This window comes from Cetorhinus maximus, chromosome 24, assembly GCF_964194155.1.
Source record: "Cetorhinus maximus chromosome 24, sCetMax3.hap1.1, whole genome shotgun sequence".
Lineage (NCBI taxonomy): Eukaryota > Metazoa > Chordata > Chondrichthyes > Lamniformes > Cetorhinidae > Cetorhinus > Cetorhinus maximus.
This window is the reverse complement of record NC_135902.1, coordinates 27190306-27208062: the sequence shown is the minus strand read 5'-3', so window position 1 is coordinate 27208062 and position 17757 is coordinate 27190306. Positions and strand designations below refer to the sequence as shown.

At 41.8% G+C, this 17757-nt stretch overlaps 1 protein-coding gene across 2 annotated transcripts in view; it reads right to left on the bottom strand.

Annotated features, from left to right (window-relative positions):
• LOC144699737 (neuronal-specific septin-3-like) overlaps window positions 1–17347 on the bottom strand; it is a 264727-nt gene extending 247380 nt beyond the window's left edge. The window contains exon 1 of one of the 2 annotated variants that reach the window (XM_078570913.1): window positions 17133–17347. In XM_078570913.1, the coding sequence (XP_078427039.1) occupies window positions 17133–17154 (22 nt within the window). In that variant the 5' untranslated portion in view covers window positions 17155–17347. The remainder of the gene's footprint in view (window positions 1–17132) is intronic. The other variant, XM_078570917.1, reaches the window with a different exon arrangement.
• Between the last annotated feature and the right edge of the window lie 410 nt (window positions 17348–17757).

The window sequence follows — 17757 nt, the reverse complement described above, 5'->3', positions numbered from 1 at the left end:
ACACAATGACGTCAGGTGTGCGTCCCGGCATCATTGCACCGTCTCTCGATGTTTCGTTCGGTGGGAGTGCGCCAGAGTCGGCTGTGCGCGCACTGATAGGTAAACAGCGTATCAAGGCCATTAAGGTAATTGTTAATGCTGCCCGTCCAACCTTACGGTTGGTGGGCAGACGAAAAGGCCAAGCAGCCTTCATTTTTTTTTAGGAAACCTCAACCATGAGTAGCATGAGGTTTCCTAAAGCTTTTATTAATTAAATAAATAAATTTTCCTAAATATAAAAACATGTCCCATCTCATATGACACAGTCACATGAGGGGACAGGTTTAAATAAAATTTTAAACCATTTGTTCACTAATTACAATAGCGATTCAGTCTCCTTGAGGCACGGAGCTGCCTCAGGGAGATTGAAGCGATCTTTCGCGCTACATACGCAAAGAGCGCTGGGCCTGACTCTCTCTCCTCCCCCGTCTGTACATGTAGTGCTGAGCACTACGGCTCATGTCTTACACTGGGTGGGCCTTAATTGGCCCACCCACGTAAAATGACAGTGGATAAAATGGCAGCGCAGAGCCAATCACGAGCGGCGATCAGCTCCGCAACTGTCCCCGCCCACCGCCTGAAAAATTCAGGCCAATGTTTCTTCAACTGTTCATGTCAGCTTACCAAGCTCAGGTAACTGACTATAACTGCTAAAGTATGATTGCAAACCTCGTTAGCTTCTTGATAATACAATTAAGATGAGGTGTTATGTGGACTTTGCTTGAAATATAACCTTTGGATACCCAGGACCACTGATATAGGAGACTAGCTTAATAAAAGGGACAATATATGGAAAGGGTGTTTGGTCATCCCTAAGGTACCTAATAAAGTAATGGTATGAGAGTGTCAGGCACATGGACAGAGCCAAGCCAACTTGGACCAGTCACAGAACTAGCACACACCTTTCGAATCAGTTGTCAAGTAGAAACAGATCATACAGAAGGAAATCCTCACGTCCAAACAGGCTAAAAGAGGACAGCCAAGAATCCATCTTTACAGCAGAGAAAAAGACATCACAAAGGAGTGACTCAAAGTGGCGCAAAAGACAAAACTACAAGCACGAGAAAACCATGCGACGAGTCCTAGCATGCTCCACTGTGCATGATTAAAAGGGGAAGTAAAGCCTGTCTAAACCTGTAAATTACTACTTAGTTTCGTTGATCATTATACTATTAATCTTTCCAACTTGTTGCAAGTTGACAAGTCTCGTTTGGTTGGTTCCTTTGTCAAGTTCGAGCCCGAATTCTTTACAACAGAAAGCGGGCTCTTGAGGCTGGAGGGCCAATAGGCAGTCATTCAGCACTAAGATCAACAGTCCCACCAACAGAGGTAGGTAGAAAAAAAAAAGAGGAGGGTAGGGCATCTCAAAATGGAGGCACCCTCTGAAGAGCGTTTACAAACTTTTAAACTCAGAGGCCACAATTGCCAGGCCATCATTATGTTGGGGCAACCTATCCACTGGATGGCCAGCAGCCGCAGCTGTGGCCATACAGCTATTGCGAGGGGAGGGGGACTTCCCAGCAGGATGAAGTACAGGCCACAGGCCCCTCCAGTTTGCTGCTCTAAGGCTGCTTCCACCCCTTGGCGGTCTTCCGGCCTCATTTTGGGGCCAATTGGAAAGATTAAGTCAGTATGGCCAAAATCAGCCCTTTAATTGGCAACATTGCAACCCACCCACAGGTGATAGGCAGTCAATCAGTCCTCTCCACCCTCCTGAAAATTGCCTGGAGGCAGGACCATGGCTGGAGACCAGTGTGTCAGCCAGTAAGGGAAAACTGCAAGGGCCAGCCATCTCCAGTTCAGCCAATTTGAAATTCCACCCAATGGGTGGGAAATCAGATGAAGCGTGGCCACAATTTCTACAGCTTGTAGGTGGGACTTCTTGCTTAGACCTCCAAAAATCAACCCCATCTCTGTAGCAATCGAGACATGTGGAATCTCCATTGTGGAATGGAGTGAGGTGGTGGGTGGCAGAAATGACCTCAGTGGTGAGCTGGAGCCATTTTTAGATACATACAATGTTCCTGGAGGACTTTCCATGTATTAATCTAAATGTTGCAATATTCATGGTGACTCAGATGCTTCACTTCAAGTTCAGAAATATCAACTTTTAGTTCAAAACTGACCCGAACTGTCAGCTCCCTTACAGTTCTTACTCTTAGGTAAAACCTGTGTAACAACGTCATTTTACTTGAAAACATGATAATACAGTAAATTTAATCTAACAAACCAAGAAAATGTTTTGCTAAGAAAAGCTTTTGCCTCACATGTGAAGATCTTTTTACAGAAATCGTTTAACTAAATTAAATATTTATTTCAGTTTTAGTTGTGTTACAGTCTACACATTTGCTTGTGAGAAGATCCAGTTGCCCTTTCCCTTAAACATGAACTAAGGATGAGGGGTGTTTGCTTCTGAAGAATCCTTTGAATTATAGCAATCATCACAAGTGAGGTGCATGAAAGGAACAGCAAATATCAGTATCCCAGGCAATTCAGCAAGAGTTGTGGTACAGTTTAGTCATTTATGTCTATTAAAGGAATACCAAAGAAACTATTCCTGTATAACCCAAGAGGTAAGGGACCATGACATTTACTGTTGCTGCCCTCTGGTCACCATTGATATATGTTAGAGAAAGAAGAAGTGGATGAGGACTGTGAGGTGGGGGGAGGGGCAGGGTGCAGGGCAGGGAGAAGGGAAGACCCTAACTCAGAGATAAAGGATTGAGCTTCGCATGCAAATGATACTCTAATGAATTTAGGGCAGAAACTATATCAGAAAATACTGAAAATAACCTTGCTGAATATAAACATGTCCAAAAAAATAAACAGTAATCAGAAACAGCCCATGTCCAAATGCAGCAAGACCTGGACAATATGCAGACTTGGACTGACAAGTAACATTCACACCACACAAGTGCCAAGCAATGACCATCTCCAACGAGAGAGAATCTAACCACTGCCCCTCTGACACTCAATGGCATTACCATCGCTGAATCCCCCACTATCAACATCCTGGGCGGTTACTATTGACCAGAAACTGAACTGGACTAACCACATAAATACTGTGGCTACATGAGTAGGTCAAAGGCTAGGAATCCTGTGGCAAGTAACTCACCTCCTGACTCCACAAAGCCTATCCACTATCTACAAGGCACAAGGCAGGAGTGTGATGGAATACTCTCCATTTGCCTGCATGAGTGTAGCTCCAACAACAGTCAAGAAGCTTGACACCATCCAGGACAAAGCAGCCGCTTGATTAGCGCCCCTTCCACAAACATTCACTCCCTTCACCGTTGACAGTGCAGCAGTGTGTACCATCTACACACTGCAGGAACTCACCAAGGCTCCTTAGGCAGCACCTTGCAAACAGATGACCGCTACCATCTAGAAGGATAAGGGCAGCAGACACATGGGAACACCACCACCTGGAAGTTCCCCTCCAAGTCACTCACCATCCTGATTTGGAAATATATCACCATTCCTTCACTGTCGCTGGGTCAAAATCCTGGAACTCCCTCCCTAACAGCACTGTGGATGTACCTACACCACAGGGACTGCAACGGTTCAAGAGGACAGCTCACCATCACCTTCTCAAGGTCAATTAGGGATGGGAAATAAATGCTGGCCCAGCCAGCGTCACCCAAATCCCGTTGCTGTAGGGTGGCCAAGTTGTACTATTAATGATAGAGTTGATCTGTAGACACTTCTTGGGTGGAAACAATAAGTTTATTTACAATATACTCATGTGTGCTTTCAACTCCAACTCTAACTCTATAGAGCTGCTGAGGTAGCCCGCACTACTCTCCTATTGGTTACTACAAGTATTATTCTCAAAGGTACATCACGCACTAAATAAAACCATAATTGCTACATTCCTCCCCATCCTGGCTGGCTATTTAATGTTTTCTGTTGAAGTATGGTTTCATCTCATCACATACGGGCTCCTGTGACCAACCATGTAGAACTTGTTCTCGTACCCAAGATAGGACACGGTCCTGACTTGTCCAGTCTCTGATCTGTCGAGTATACCGGCGAGGAATCTAAGAAATTTAATAGTAAAACAAGTTCCTGTGGAACTGGGATGTGCTCATCATTTTCCTGTAAATGCAAACGACTACGGACATCAGCATTTGCAATTTGATTTCCAGGCCTATGTATGAAAGTGTATTCATATGCTGCCAGAATTAAAGCCCATCATTGTATTCTTGTTGAGGCTATGGGTGGTATAGCCTTGCCTTCACTAAACAATCCTAGCAATGTTTTGAGGTCTGAAACGATTGCAAAATGGTGAATGTGTACTTACTGGTGAAATTTATTGTCACCAAAGTTGATGGATAGACCTTCTTTTCTATCTGCGAGTATCTCTTTTCCGCTGTGGTGAGCGTTCTTGATACGTAACCTATTGGCCGTTCCATGCCATCATCTATCCGACGAGAGAGCACTGCTCGCATTCCGTAGGGAGATGCATCATATGTCAGCACCAATTCTTTTGTCTGGTCATAATGCACTAATAGATTGGATGAGTGCAACAATTGTTTCATCTTTATGAAAACCTCTCTCTTGTGTGCCTACCAAGACCAACGTTGGTTCTTTTTGATAAAAGCAAAATACCGCGGATGCTGGAAATCTGAAATAAAAACAGAAAATGCTGGAAAAACTCAAGCAGGTCTGACAGCATCTGTGGAGAAAGAAACAGAGTTAACGTTTTGAGTCCATATGACCCTTCTTCAGGGCATTCAGAGACCCTTCTTCTCAGTTATTTTTGAGTAAAGAATGCAGGGGGCCAGCACTGTAGACAAATTGGGTAAGAACCGCCCATAATAGTTGATCACTCCTAGGAATGCTTTGAGCTCTGAGACATTCTTTGGTGCAGGTGCCTCTTATGGCTCTCGCTTTCTCCTCAACTGGGTGAAGGAGTTGTGAATATACCCAGTGACCCAAATAGATTACCTCCCTTGCTTGGAACATGCACTTTTGTTTCCAGTGCAGACTTTAGTCTCAGCCGTCTTTTTAACTTCACTGTTGGCCAGACTTCTCTCAGATGCAAGCTCAGCTTGTCTGAGCTCAGTGACTGAGACTTCCAAAATTTCATTATCTGTCTGCTTCTTGGAAAGTTCTGAGACTTTTGCTTCCAAAGCCTCTTTGGCTTCATTTAGCTGATTCTTCTGCTCTTCCATCTCTTTTCTGTATTTGTTTGCTGCCTCCTGGGAAATTGAACATTGTTGTGTCTTCTCTGCCAACTCATTCTTCATTTGTTCAGAGAGCTGCTGAATACTTTCTGTTTCTCTTTCCCAGTGGTACAAACTTTGACCCGAGGGAATCTTGTTGTGTGTGAAGGTCTTTCAACAGATTTTCTTTTTCCCTGAAAAGGTTGCTCACCTCGTCTCGAGCACCTCGTCTGTCATCAAGCAGGGTCTCTTCGAGTTCCTTCTGCCGTTCTTCCAAGTTTTGGCTTAAGACAGCCTGCATTTCTTCAGGTTGTTGAGTCCTTACACACTCCTTTTTCAAAACAGGAATGCTTCCAGCTTCCTTTTGGAATTTCCGTGGTCAATCAAGGTTGATTTCCCTTAGCCAATTTCGCTCTAGGAGGCTTGGTCCTCTGCCTCTCAACACTGATAGCTTTTCCAATTGGCTTCTATAATGGACAGTTACTCTGCTTATGCCTTTTACTTGAATGTCTTCACCTGTATATGTTTTGAGCTTGGCAGCTGTTCCTTCTAAACTTAATATGTTCACCATTATTCAAATATCTGAAGGCATGTTCAGCAATTACTGTAGTAGAAGCTCCTGTGTCCACTTCCATTCCATTAGGTTTGCCATTTACTTTCACTGTGACAAATATTGGTTCTGTCTTTCCAACTTTCAGGTTAAACAACGAGTAAATGTTTGAATTTGTTGTTTCAGGCTCTTCTACATTGTAAATTTCATTGGGCTTCTTTTGTTTACAAGCCTGCTTGAATCTTTCCTTGCATTGTCTCATTATATGTTCATTTCTATGACAATAGTAGCATTCGATTTTTTTAAACTGCCAATCGCTAAAAGACTAATTGTTTCCACCTCTATTAAAATTATTCTTCAATCTCATTGATGTTATTTTTCTTTATTCCTTGGCCAGCAGGGGTTGTTTCCCGCTTCTCGTCAGAGTCTTGCTTTATCGCACCACTTTTGGTTGGGGTTTCTCGCCCCATGTGGAGGACGGCATCATTTTGTGCACCGTGTATTGCTTTTGAATCTCTTTCTGTGCTTTCCATGGCCAGCACTATCTCTAGTGACTTCTGGAAATCCAGATTCATTTTGGACAATAATCTTTTCTGAATTGTGTCCTCTTCCACACCACACACTAAACGATCTCTGAGCGTGTCATTTGGAGTTGTACCGAACTCGCAATGTTCCATTAATTGCGTCAATTTTGCCACGTAGCATGCAATTGTCTCACCCAGGGCTCTATTTCGTGAATTAAACCTGAACCTCTGCACCGTGACTGAGGGCTTGGGTTGAAAATGACCCTTTCTTCATAAGGTCCACCAATTCATCAAAATTCGTCGAATCTGAGACACTGGGTGCCATCAAACTTTGAATCAGACAGTAGAATTTGCTCCCACAAGTACTCAAGAGGATCACTTATCTCTTCTCTTCCCCATAATCTCATTCGCTTGAAAAAAGAACGTGAGGCGTTCTATGCAATGAGACCAATCATCTGTGGCTGATTCAAAAGGATCAATTCTCCCAAATTGTGTCGTTTTGGGAGAGGATAACTTCTTCAATTCTAACGGAGCTTGCTACTTACATTCGCTAGGCGAGGTACAGTGCCGGTTTCTTTTTAACTTGACTTCTTCTGTTCAATCCTGTGTTATCCTCATCATCAGTTTGTTGTAGGGTAGCAGAGCTATACTGTTAATGATAGAGTTGATCTGCAGACACTTCTTGGGTGGAAAAATTAAGTTTATTTGCGATATAATCAGCAGCAACTACACATGTGCTTTCAACTCCAACTCTATCTCTGCACTACTGCTGAGGTAGCCCGCACTACTCTCCTATTGGTTACTACAGGTCATGTGATCTCTCCTAACATATATTATTCTTAAAGGTACATTACGCACTAAATGAAACTATAATTACTACACCCGTAAAAATGAATAAATGAATAGGACGACTGAAAACAAAGGAAAATGACTACTGGCAAGGTTTTGTTATGACTGAAACTAGTGTTAGGGGAATACTTGAAATTGGAGCATAGGAACTCCAGTTCCATGGGAAAATGTGCCAAAAGTGATGTGCAGATACTTCCTGCCTTGCCTTGCCTTCCTTCCATAGGCAGACACCCATGAGGAAAAGCATTAAGAAGGTTTATTATGCATCCAGCTTCATTTACATCAGAGGATCTCAAGAGGGCAATTAGCAAGGCCCCAGAAGTCAAAGGGGAGGAGTAATACTCACATCCCACCTCCCAAAGTGAGCAGGAAAAGCCTGAGGCATTCAGGCAGTTATTTTTGGCTCCACTGCTGAAGACCATTACCACTACTGCAGTTCTGGCCCCACGCAGGGTGGGAGGCCCTGCCAGGTAACTGCAATACACTGGGCTCAGTTAACAATCTGAAGCAGCAAATGTAGTTGTATTAAAGCTGAACTAGACTGAGTTCACTTCTCATATAGATTTGGTGGGGAGACGGGGATGGTGGTGGGGGAGATGTGGGTGGAGTGGGGAGGGTCAGGGGTGGTGGTGCAGGGGTGAAGAGGAAAGAAGGAAAGAAATAAGCTCCAGCAGTGAAGTGGTTCTACTGATATGCATTAGTGTAGTGGTGGATGGTAGTGTCTTTCCAACATCATACAGTTTCTTGGAAAGGCAGAAACGCAACATCCAATTGTTAAATAGCAATGACATTTTTTGAGTGAATTTTATAGCTAACAATCATCCTACGATAAAAGGATTAAAATAAAATGTACACAGTAGATTAATGTCCAAAAACACATTGCCAACTGAAAAATGTGAATGAAGCATGAGACTGTACCTTTACCCAACTCAGATAAGCATTCCCAGGATGGGTGCATTGCTGTGTTCAGTCAGGATGCAATAATTATTCAGCGCAACAATGAGTGAACACAAGATTTGACATCCTAAAAGGATTGGGTTTATTTGCTAAAAGAATTTGGGTTTGCTATATTAAAATTCTATGTATTCAGCAGTACAATTGTTCTTGTGTGAGACTGAAGTCCTAAAGTACAACATAATCCCACTAGTCACACAGAATCTGACAATTTTACGCGAGCAATGCAAGATACCTGATGTTCACTTGATTTCCGCCAACTCCGGTATGATGCCACCACCAAACAAATCTTCCCCTCGCCTCCCCTGTCGGCATTCCATAGGGATCGTTCCCTCCAGGACACCCTGGTCCACTCCTCCATCACTCCCAACACCTCATCCCCCTCCCATGGCACCTTCCCATGCAATCGCAGAAGGTGCAACAACTATCCCTTTACCTCCTCCCTCCTCAACATCCAAGGGCCCAAACACTCCTTTCAGGTGAAGCAAGCTTCACTTGCACTTCCTTCAATTTGGTCTACTGCATTTGCTGCTTCCAATGTGGCCTCCTCTACATTGGAGAGGCCAAATGCAGACTGGGTGACCCTTCGGTCTGTCCACAAGCATGAACCAGACCTTCCTGTCGCTTGCCATTTCAACACACCATCCTGCTCTCATGCCCACATGTCCATCCTTGGCCTGTTGCAATGTTCCAGTGAAGCCCAACACAAACTGGAGGAACAGCACCTCATCTTCCGATTAGGCACTTTACAGCCTTCTGAACTTAACATTGAGTTCAACAACTTCAGACCATGAACTCTCTCCTCTATCTTCACCTTTTTTTTAATCCCCTTTTTTCAATATTATTTTAATTTTAAAATTTCTTTATTTCCTTAGTTTTATTTATTTTCATTGTTTTATCCCCACCTTTTATCCTATTTTCGATCTTTTTTCCTACCACCGTCCCCTCCCCCCAACCCACTCCCACAAAGGCCATCTGTCACTCGTTCATGTTGTTCTTTCCAGAGTGTTTACCCTTGTCCGGCTATTACCACATTCTGCTTTCTTACCTTAATGCCACCATCAGCACCTCCTTTAGCCCTTACCACTACCATTAATGCCCCTTTGTCCTTTTGTCCATGACATCTTTGGCAATCTCTCCTTTGCCCCCAACTATCGCTGGCCTTCTACCCAGCTTCACCTGCTCCACTCCCCTTAAACAGTATAAATTTCATCACATTTTTACTTCTCTTTAGCTCTGAATAAGAGTCAAACAGACTCAAAACTTTAACTCTGTTTCCCTCTCCACAGATGCTGTTAGACCTGCTGAGTTTTTCCAGAATTTTCTGTTTTTGTACCTGATGTTCACGATTTGCAAAGAGAAACAGCAAGGGACAATTAACACAGAGATAAAGGCTGGATCTGTCACAGGGAAGACACTGAAGAGATTCTGACAGCGCCGAGGAGAGATGATTGATGAAGGGTAAGCTTGTTGTAGGTAATCAATGGATCAATTAGTGAGGTTTATTGGTGATACTCTATTCTGGTTAACTCAATAAAGAATCTGTGTATACAGTATGGGGAAGGACAGCCTGTATACATGTTTAAAATCTGAAGATATCTAAACAATACGCAAACTTAAAAACTGGAACACTTATTTTCAATAAGCTGCTTTTCAAAAGTTGACTCAATGCAAAGGCATATGCTTGATAATTTAGAAGAGGACTTTGAATGACTAAATTGTCAAAAATAAATTATATTTGAGGAGGTAACTCAGTTACAGGATTTTGATTTCTACCATGCTCTTGGCTAAACTATTATGGTACATGTTAAACTAAGGCAAGGATCTATTTAATAATCAAATACTTAATGTTTATTAAGAGAGAGAGTTTTCATCCCCAGTGCAAATTTTCCATTGTGTCGCATTCTTGGTTGGAGACATCTCGTACCTCCATTCAAAAACAATAAAAATGTAAACCTGAAGTTTTCATCTACTCCATTTGCCCAAAACTGTGCAAAAGATCGAGGAGTTTGAAGTGAAAATTACACCCAGCACAATTTGAGTTTCTGCAATCTTTTGGATCAGTTTCAAAGACATTGCACTGGAAGCCAGCCCCACCCCCTAAACTGGTCACTCCACAGCTCAAAGTAAGCCAGTTTCCACACCTTTGAGGAGGCTCATGAAATTAAACTCTTTTTGGCACAAAAGCACAAATTGGTACCTTTTAAAAACTTAGTAAATTAAATTTTTATTAAGTCTGACTACTGTACACCAACTAAATAGTAAATGGTTCAGTATCGTTTTGAAGTCATTCCAGTTATTTAAAGTCAGGTTACTTACAGGTGCTGGACTAGACATTCATTGAAATTTCTTTTGTGATAAATCCAATTCAAGCTGTAGTAATAAAATTACACACGGCTACCACTCACATATCAAGGAGCAGTTTTAATGCAAAGGAAAAGAAACAACTACGTTGGTTATCACTGTCCAGTTGTGCTGGCTCATTAAAGACTTTGGATGAGGAATCTGTCTTCTCCAGTTTTAAGGTGCGGGGGTCACGAGCCTGCCTGTATTTCTTCCAAATAAGGTGGGCAGCACATGAATTTTATGCACCCACCTCATCTGCATGGTTGCAGAATGCAGCCAGGCAGCTCCCATGCTGCTTCCCTCCTCTCAGCAGCTGGGGGAGGGGGGAGGATGGCTTTGTGAAGATACCACATGGTGCAGCCAGCTGTTTAAAGGCAAGCTGTCCCTTTTTAAGGGAAACTGCCAACTGCCCAGTCACACAGCTCAATGGGGGAAGAAAGAGACAGACTGACATGCTCCATCTTCCAAATTTTTGCCTACTTACTTAACCTATCTAAACTCTTCAGGCTCTTCCATCCTCCTCACAACTTGCTTTCCTAATTATCATTGTATCATCAGCAAATTTGGCTATAATACAGTCGGCCCCTTCATCCATGTCACGAATATAGATCATAATTAGTTGATGCCCCAGCATTGATCCCTGCAGCACTCCACTAGTTGCAGCTTGCCGACCTGAAAATGATCCATTTATCCTGACTCTGTTTCTTGTTGGTTAGCCAATCCTCTATCCATGCTAATATAACACCCCCCAACACCATGAGCTCTTAACTTGTGCAGTCATCTTTTATGTAGCGCCTTATCGAATGCATTTTGGAAATCCAAATACTCTACATCTACTGGTTGCCCTTTGTCCACACTGCTTGTTACATCCTCAAAGAACACTAATAAATTTGTCAAACGTGATTTTCCTTTCATAAAACCATGTCAACTTTGCCTGATTTAAAAAATCATAATATAATATCCTGCCATTGCCTCCTTAACATGATGCTAGGTAGAGTGGCTGGCCTGCCAGACAACCTCCTGTCACTGTCCAGGATCCAATACAAATCCTTTAGTTCTACCACTTACACAGGCAATATGGTTTGCACCCATAAATCTGGCCTATCATAGAATGATACATAGAAGGAGACCATTTGACCAATCAGACCTGTGCTAGTTGGTACTAAACTGTGCAGCAACTGCACATTCAATGATGCAAGACATTATTACGTGTGTTTTGCAATAAGATAATAAAACTGCACTTCAGAGCACAGTATTTCCCAGCACTTTTATTACATTTTATAGCTAAGCTGTATAAAAAAGGAATAATCTTACACTAGCTGTTCAACCAAACAGTTGAAATCAAGCTGTGTGTTGTTAATAATGAATCCACCACCATATTCATTGGTAATTTCTGTGCTACTTATGAAAGGCAATACACGTACTTTGAGAAATGTATTCATTCGTGCATGTGAGCATTGTAGACAAGGCCAGAAGTAATTGCCCATCATTAGTCTTGAGAAGCCAGTGGTGAGTCACCTTCTTGAACCACTGCAGTCCATGTGGTGAAGGTAGCCCCACAGTGCTTATTAGGTAGGAAACTTGGAGGTAGTGGTGTTCCCATGCGCTTGCTCCCCTCGTCCTTCAGGTGATAGAGGTGTGGGTTGGGAGGTCCTGAAGTAGCCTTGGCAAGTTATTGCTGTACATTATGTCAATGATACACACCACAGTGACAGTGTGCCACAGTGGAGGGAGTGGATGTTTTAAGGTGATGGTGAATGTGATGCCAAAGAAGCCTTGTTCCCGATGGTGTTGAGCATCTTGTGTTGTTGGAGCTGCACTCATTCAGGCAAGTGGAAAGTATTCCCTCACACTCCTTGGGTGGAATTTTGAGTTGGGGGCAGGGCTATAGAATGCGATGAACCGTTCAAAAGTCCATTGACTTCGGTAGGAATGGAAAATCCCACTGGCGGGATGGGCTGTAAAATTCGGCCCCTTGTAGATGGTGGACAGGCTTTGGGGAGTCAGGAGGAGTGTGACTAGCCACAGAATTCCTAGCCTCTGACCTCCTCTTGTTGTCATAACCTTTATGTGGCTATTCCAGCCATTGCTTAAAACAAAAACAGACTAAAGGAATTCGATGTGAACGAACATGGTTTGATGATCAGTGTGATTTCAAATTCAAGTAAAAAATGTACTCTTATATGGTGTGTTGTTGAGATGACTGAACAATGCCAATTTTATTACGATATTTTTTGTAGCAACATAAAGCATTTTCTGCTCATTAATAAAATTTCACTGGTAATAGTCCTATGTGAAGCCTTGTTAGCATGTCTTCCTACATTAAAGGCACAATATAAATGCAAGTTGTTGCCATTTAACTGCTTTTAGAAAATGAATATACTTTACATCATATCTTGGCAATTTTAATTAAAAGTGCAATGAATGGCAGAATGTGGCAAGGGCTAACAATAACAGTGAGAAGGCACAGTGAACATACGAGCTTACGTATTTAGAGCGGAGGTAGACCATTCAGCTCCTCAAGCCTGCTCTGCCCTTCAATAAGATCATGCCTGATCTTCAATTTTTTACAATGCAGAAGGAGGCCATTTGGCCCATCATGTCTGCACTGGCTCTCAGAATGAGCAATTCACTTTATGCCATTCCACCACCTTCTCTCTGTCACCCTGCATGTTCTTCCTTTTCAGATAAAGTCTAATTCTCTTTAGAATGCTTCAAATAAGCCTGCTTCGAGCACACACTCAGGCAGTGCAATCCAGACCTTAACCACTCACTGCGTGAAAAAGTTTTTCCTCACGTTGCTTTTGCTTCTTTTGCCAATTACTTTAAATCCCTGCCCTCTCTGTCATTTCTCCCTATCTACTCTGTCCAGACTCCTCATGATTTTGGATACCTCTACCAAATCTCCTCTCAGCCTTCTTTTCACCAAGGAAATCAGTCCCAGCTTCTCCAATCTATCTTCATAACTGAAGCTCCTCATCCCAGCAACCATTCCTGTGAATCTTTTCTGCACTTTTTTTAATGCCTTCACATGCTTCCTAAAATGCGGTGCCCAGAAAAGGATGCAATACTCCAGCTGAGGCCAAACTAGCATCCTATAAAAGTTCAACACAACCTCCTTGCTCTTGCCCTATTAATAAAACCCAATTTGTTAATTAACAGTGGGATTGTCATTGTCCATACCTTTTTACACACTTCTCTGACATCTCCACCCTCCCCACCCTGAACAGTTTGGAAAGCTACCTTTCCTCCGACCTCACATCCCTGAGGAACCTACAAGCTTGAGATACCAATGGGACTCCAATCACGTAAATGCACTCCCGTATTCACCTGGCATTACAGGAAAATAGATTGAAGCATGAGTCATGGCCTGTGGAGCAGCCACAAGGTTAATCAGCACAGTCCTTTTGGCCTTCTGAAGATCAGTTGACACCATTCTGCCTCATCTGACTGTGGCCTCAACTCCAGATTTTGCCTGCCCCCGCTAACCTTTGATTCCCTTGTTAGTCAAGGATCCAACTACCTCTGTCTTAAAAATACTCAATGACCCTGCCACCACCGCTCTCTGGGAGTTCCAAAGATTCACAACTGTCGGAGGGAAAAAAAATCTTCTCACCTCCATCTTGAATGGGAGACCCCATATTTTGAAGCTGTGTGCCCTAGTTCTAGTCTCTCCCACAAGGAGAAACATCCTTTCAGCATCCACCCTGTCAAGCCCCCTCAGGATCTTATATTTCAGTAAGATCACCTCCCAATCTTCTAAACTCCAATGGATACAGGTCCAGCCTGTCCAACTTTCCTCATAAGATGACTCCCTCATTCTAGGTATGAGTCAAATGGATCTCCTTGCTTCCTCAAGGAGGTGAATGGAAGTGGCACTCCAGGCCCCAATAGCCATCCTAACTGCCCTTTGCAACCATCTGATCTAAGCTGGGCTGGATGCATGGCAAACCACAACATCCAGTTCAATCGAGTGCAGTGAAGTGGGATTGCGCTTACATGCAAATTTTCAACCCAAACTGGTGAAAGAGAGGGGTAAAATTTGTACAGTTTCTGGGTAGTTGAAGAGCCCCACCCTCCACCCCCAAAGGCTATGTAAAATTGACAGCTTTGGCCACCCAGCTTTTTGTAACAGAGCAGGTGTGGTGGGATGTCATTGTCAAGGTTACAAAAATAAAAGGAAATGAAAACATCGTGGATTAAATTTCAACTTTGGTGCGGCCAGAAAATGAGTAGTAGTGGATGGTCCACCTATTATACATCCCGCTCAACTTTCTCTCCAGTGTTAATGAGCTAAAAACAAGAACTGCATTTTTTCAACATGGCAGAATCATAAAAATCTCTTGAATCTTCTCCTACCCTAAAGACAATTCCCCTTCCTGGGGTACAGTACCATGAGTGTCAGAAATCATCCAGCACCTCAAAATGGCACTCTTTCTATGAGAGCAATTGGCAGCATTCTCTGACTATGGATGGAATCACAGCATTCATCACAGATTCACTTTCCAATTTGAGATGGAGCAATCAGAAAGGGGAAGTGTGGCACTCTGCCTCACCCACACATTTTCCTAGCTGAGGAACCAATGCCAATGTGAGGTTGACTATTTTCAGTTCATGGAACAGCTGGACTACATAAAAAATTGGGTTCAAGATTAACTTGACACACTGAATTCCAAGCCATATATACAATTAAAATATATACCATGTTTTCTCACATAAGGCATAAATATTTAAATACTGATTGAAAGGGTCTCCCTATTATTCAACTTGCACAATTGCACACTGAACTTCTGGCATAGGCATTAAAAAACTTACATGTAGGTAAAGCTCTACAGAGAAACTATTTGTCAAATGAAAGAGGACTTGTCTGATCAGCCTCATCTCAACAATTCATAGTCTTAACAGAGAGCAGATAATTGAGAGCATGTTCAAGTAGGAGTCTGCAACAGTCAATGAGTTTGGAAAATTTCAAACTACAAGTATTAATGGAGTCTGGTCTAAAGAGGCTGCATTTTAGTCTTATAACACACTCCAACTTTTGATACTTGATATCATAAGTACAATTCAAATTATTGAGATATTACAAGTTTTCTTCCATTTCAAAATCCTAAGAGCTATCTTTGTGTAACAGAAAGGGCAACATTGTCACAACAGTCTTTTGAGTGTTGCCAATGCGTATATTGTACATTCTTCATCTTTCACATGGCGTGTATTACAAACTGAAACCAGACATGGAGAAGTTGCTGTGGAATTTCGATATATGGAATAAAGTCTTCCAAGCCATATATTTTTAACTGGCTGCCACACAAATCATAATCACACAAGTTTCCCTGACAAACAATATAGGAGCCAATAGCTTCCTTGGGACACTTTTAAAGTTATACAAGGAAAATATTGCTCCTTACATTGCAACATGACTTTCCATTTAATATACGCACACATATCTTGTGCAGGAGTCAGAACTTAAAATGTGCAAGATGACAAAATGTGCACTTCAAGAAAATCATGATCTCTAAGTTTTACGCAAAATTTAACAAAAGACAACTATTAAATTCGGACCTTAAGTGACCCAAAAGGCATACCTGTAGAAAAGTTTTTTTTATGGTGGGGGGTGGGGAAAGAGCAGAGCAAAATATTAATATGATGGATCTATGGAAACCAGTTCACATTTAACAAAGTGAACTAAAAAACAATTCTGAAATGATAACCTCTTGGGAACAGTTGAATACCCAAAAGGTGCAACAGAAGACATAATAAATTTAGGTTGGTTTCAAAACGATGTTACAGACCCAAGAAACCCAGCCATCTTTCAGATTCATTTTGCAAGGATACAGAGTATATGTCAAATAAAATAGCACAACAGTTAACTGAGTGATAGAGGTAATGCCAACTTTTAAGGGTTAAAAAAGTAAAAATTAATAAGCTTTTACAACATAGATTAAAAACGTAGCTACTCAGTCTTATTCTAAAAGAGCTGAATTAATTAAGAGAAACAGAAAGCGGGGAATGCGTTTCATGTTACACACATGTATCCAGAAAACTGTCTGGAATGCATTAATGTTTATATTAAAAAAAAACTGATGTTACTGTACAAGCAGGGTGCAGCTCCAGTCCTGCCTGAGCAAATACAAAAAAAACAGAAGATAGAGGAGCAGAAAATGTCCTGCCTTAGGAAAACAAAGTACAGAACTCTCCTACCAATGAGTGCTCTTAGCTATTATAATACTGCAATGACATCTTGCTTCCTTTATTTACTTTACAAAACAAATTTACAGCCATGGAAAATATACATTTTGGCTCAGATCAAGATCCTGCAATCCAGCTGCTGCTTAGTTGTTCAAAGCAGCTCCATGCACAAACTGGAATGGGCATGGTAATGTTAACAGACTTTACAATTAGTCATCAGAGTCCAAACGGAAAGCTGATATGAATGTTTAGTCATTACCTATTTCAGTTAAAATTTTACAGAGCTTTGTCTATGGGCGATATAACCTACTGCAATGTTTATGAATTCACAAGGAAAGTAACTGCTTCACTTTTTAATTATTCTCAAATATACAAACACATGAATAAATTCTTACTACTAATTTATGTTGCCAGTACAATGATTAAAACCTTAAATCAGTGGTTTGAAATTGGAATCATCTTCCCCACCAAAATGTTTAGTACATGAAGTCAAACAAAATCTGTGGAAAGACTCACCTGAAAAAGAAGTTTTCTTCATGGCTGGTTTCTAAATGACATAGAAAGCACTCTTCAGGATCAGGTTAGGTTACTTCCACAGTGTTCAGTAATCAAAAACGCCCAATGTCACAGGGAGCCGACTTAGTTTCACAGGCTTTCATTCAAAGAACCAGTAACTTGAGCTTCCTTGCACACCGTCCAACTGCTCATGAAACACTCCCATTAATTAGTACACACCTTTCCTAATCAGATGAACTTAGACATCTTTGGCCTTGCCCAACTAAGCAAAAGCATTGGGGAAATCACAGAACTCATTTGTTCTCAAGCGTGAATTTTTTTAACTCTTAGTAGCAGCTATAGGTTTAGTAATACAACTTGAAAGAGTTACATGTTTACTTTATATCATTTTATGTACTTCAAAAAGAAAATCAACATGGTTTTTTGGTGTGAAAAATAAAAAGTACCCTCCCTACCCCATCTACATGGTGCAGCTCATTTAGTACTGTTACATGGACGAGAAGAGAAATTCATTGTTCAAAGTACATAAAAGTTCCCACCTAAAACTGCAAGCTAATAATACAAACTGTTTCACATTCAAATGCATTAACGCCAAACAAAAGGTACTTGAAAGAACAAACAGTGA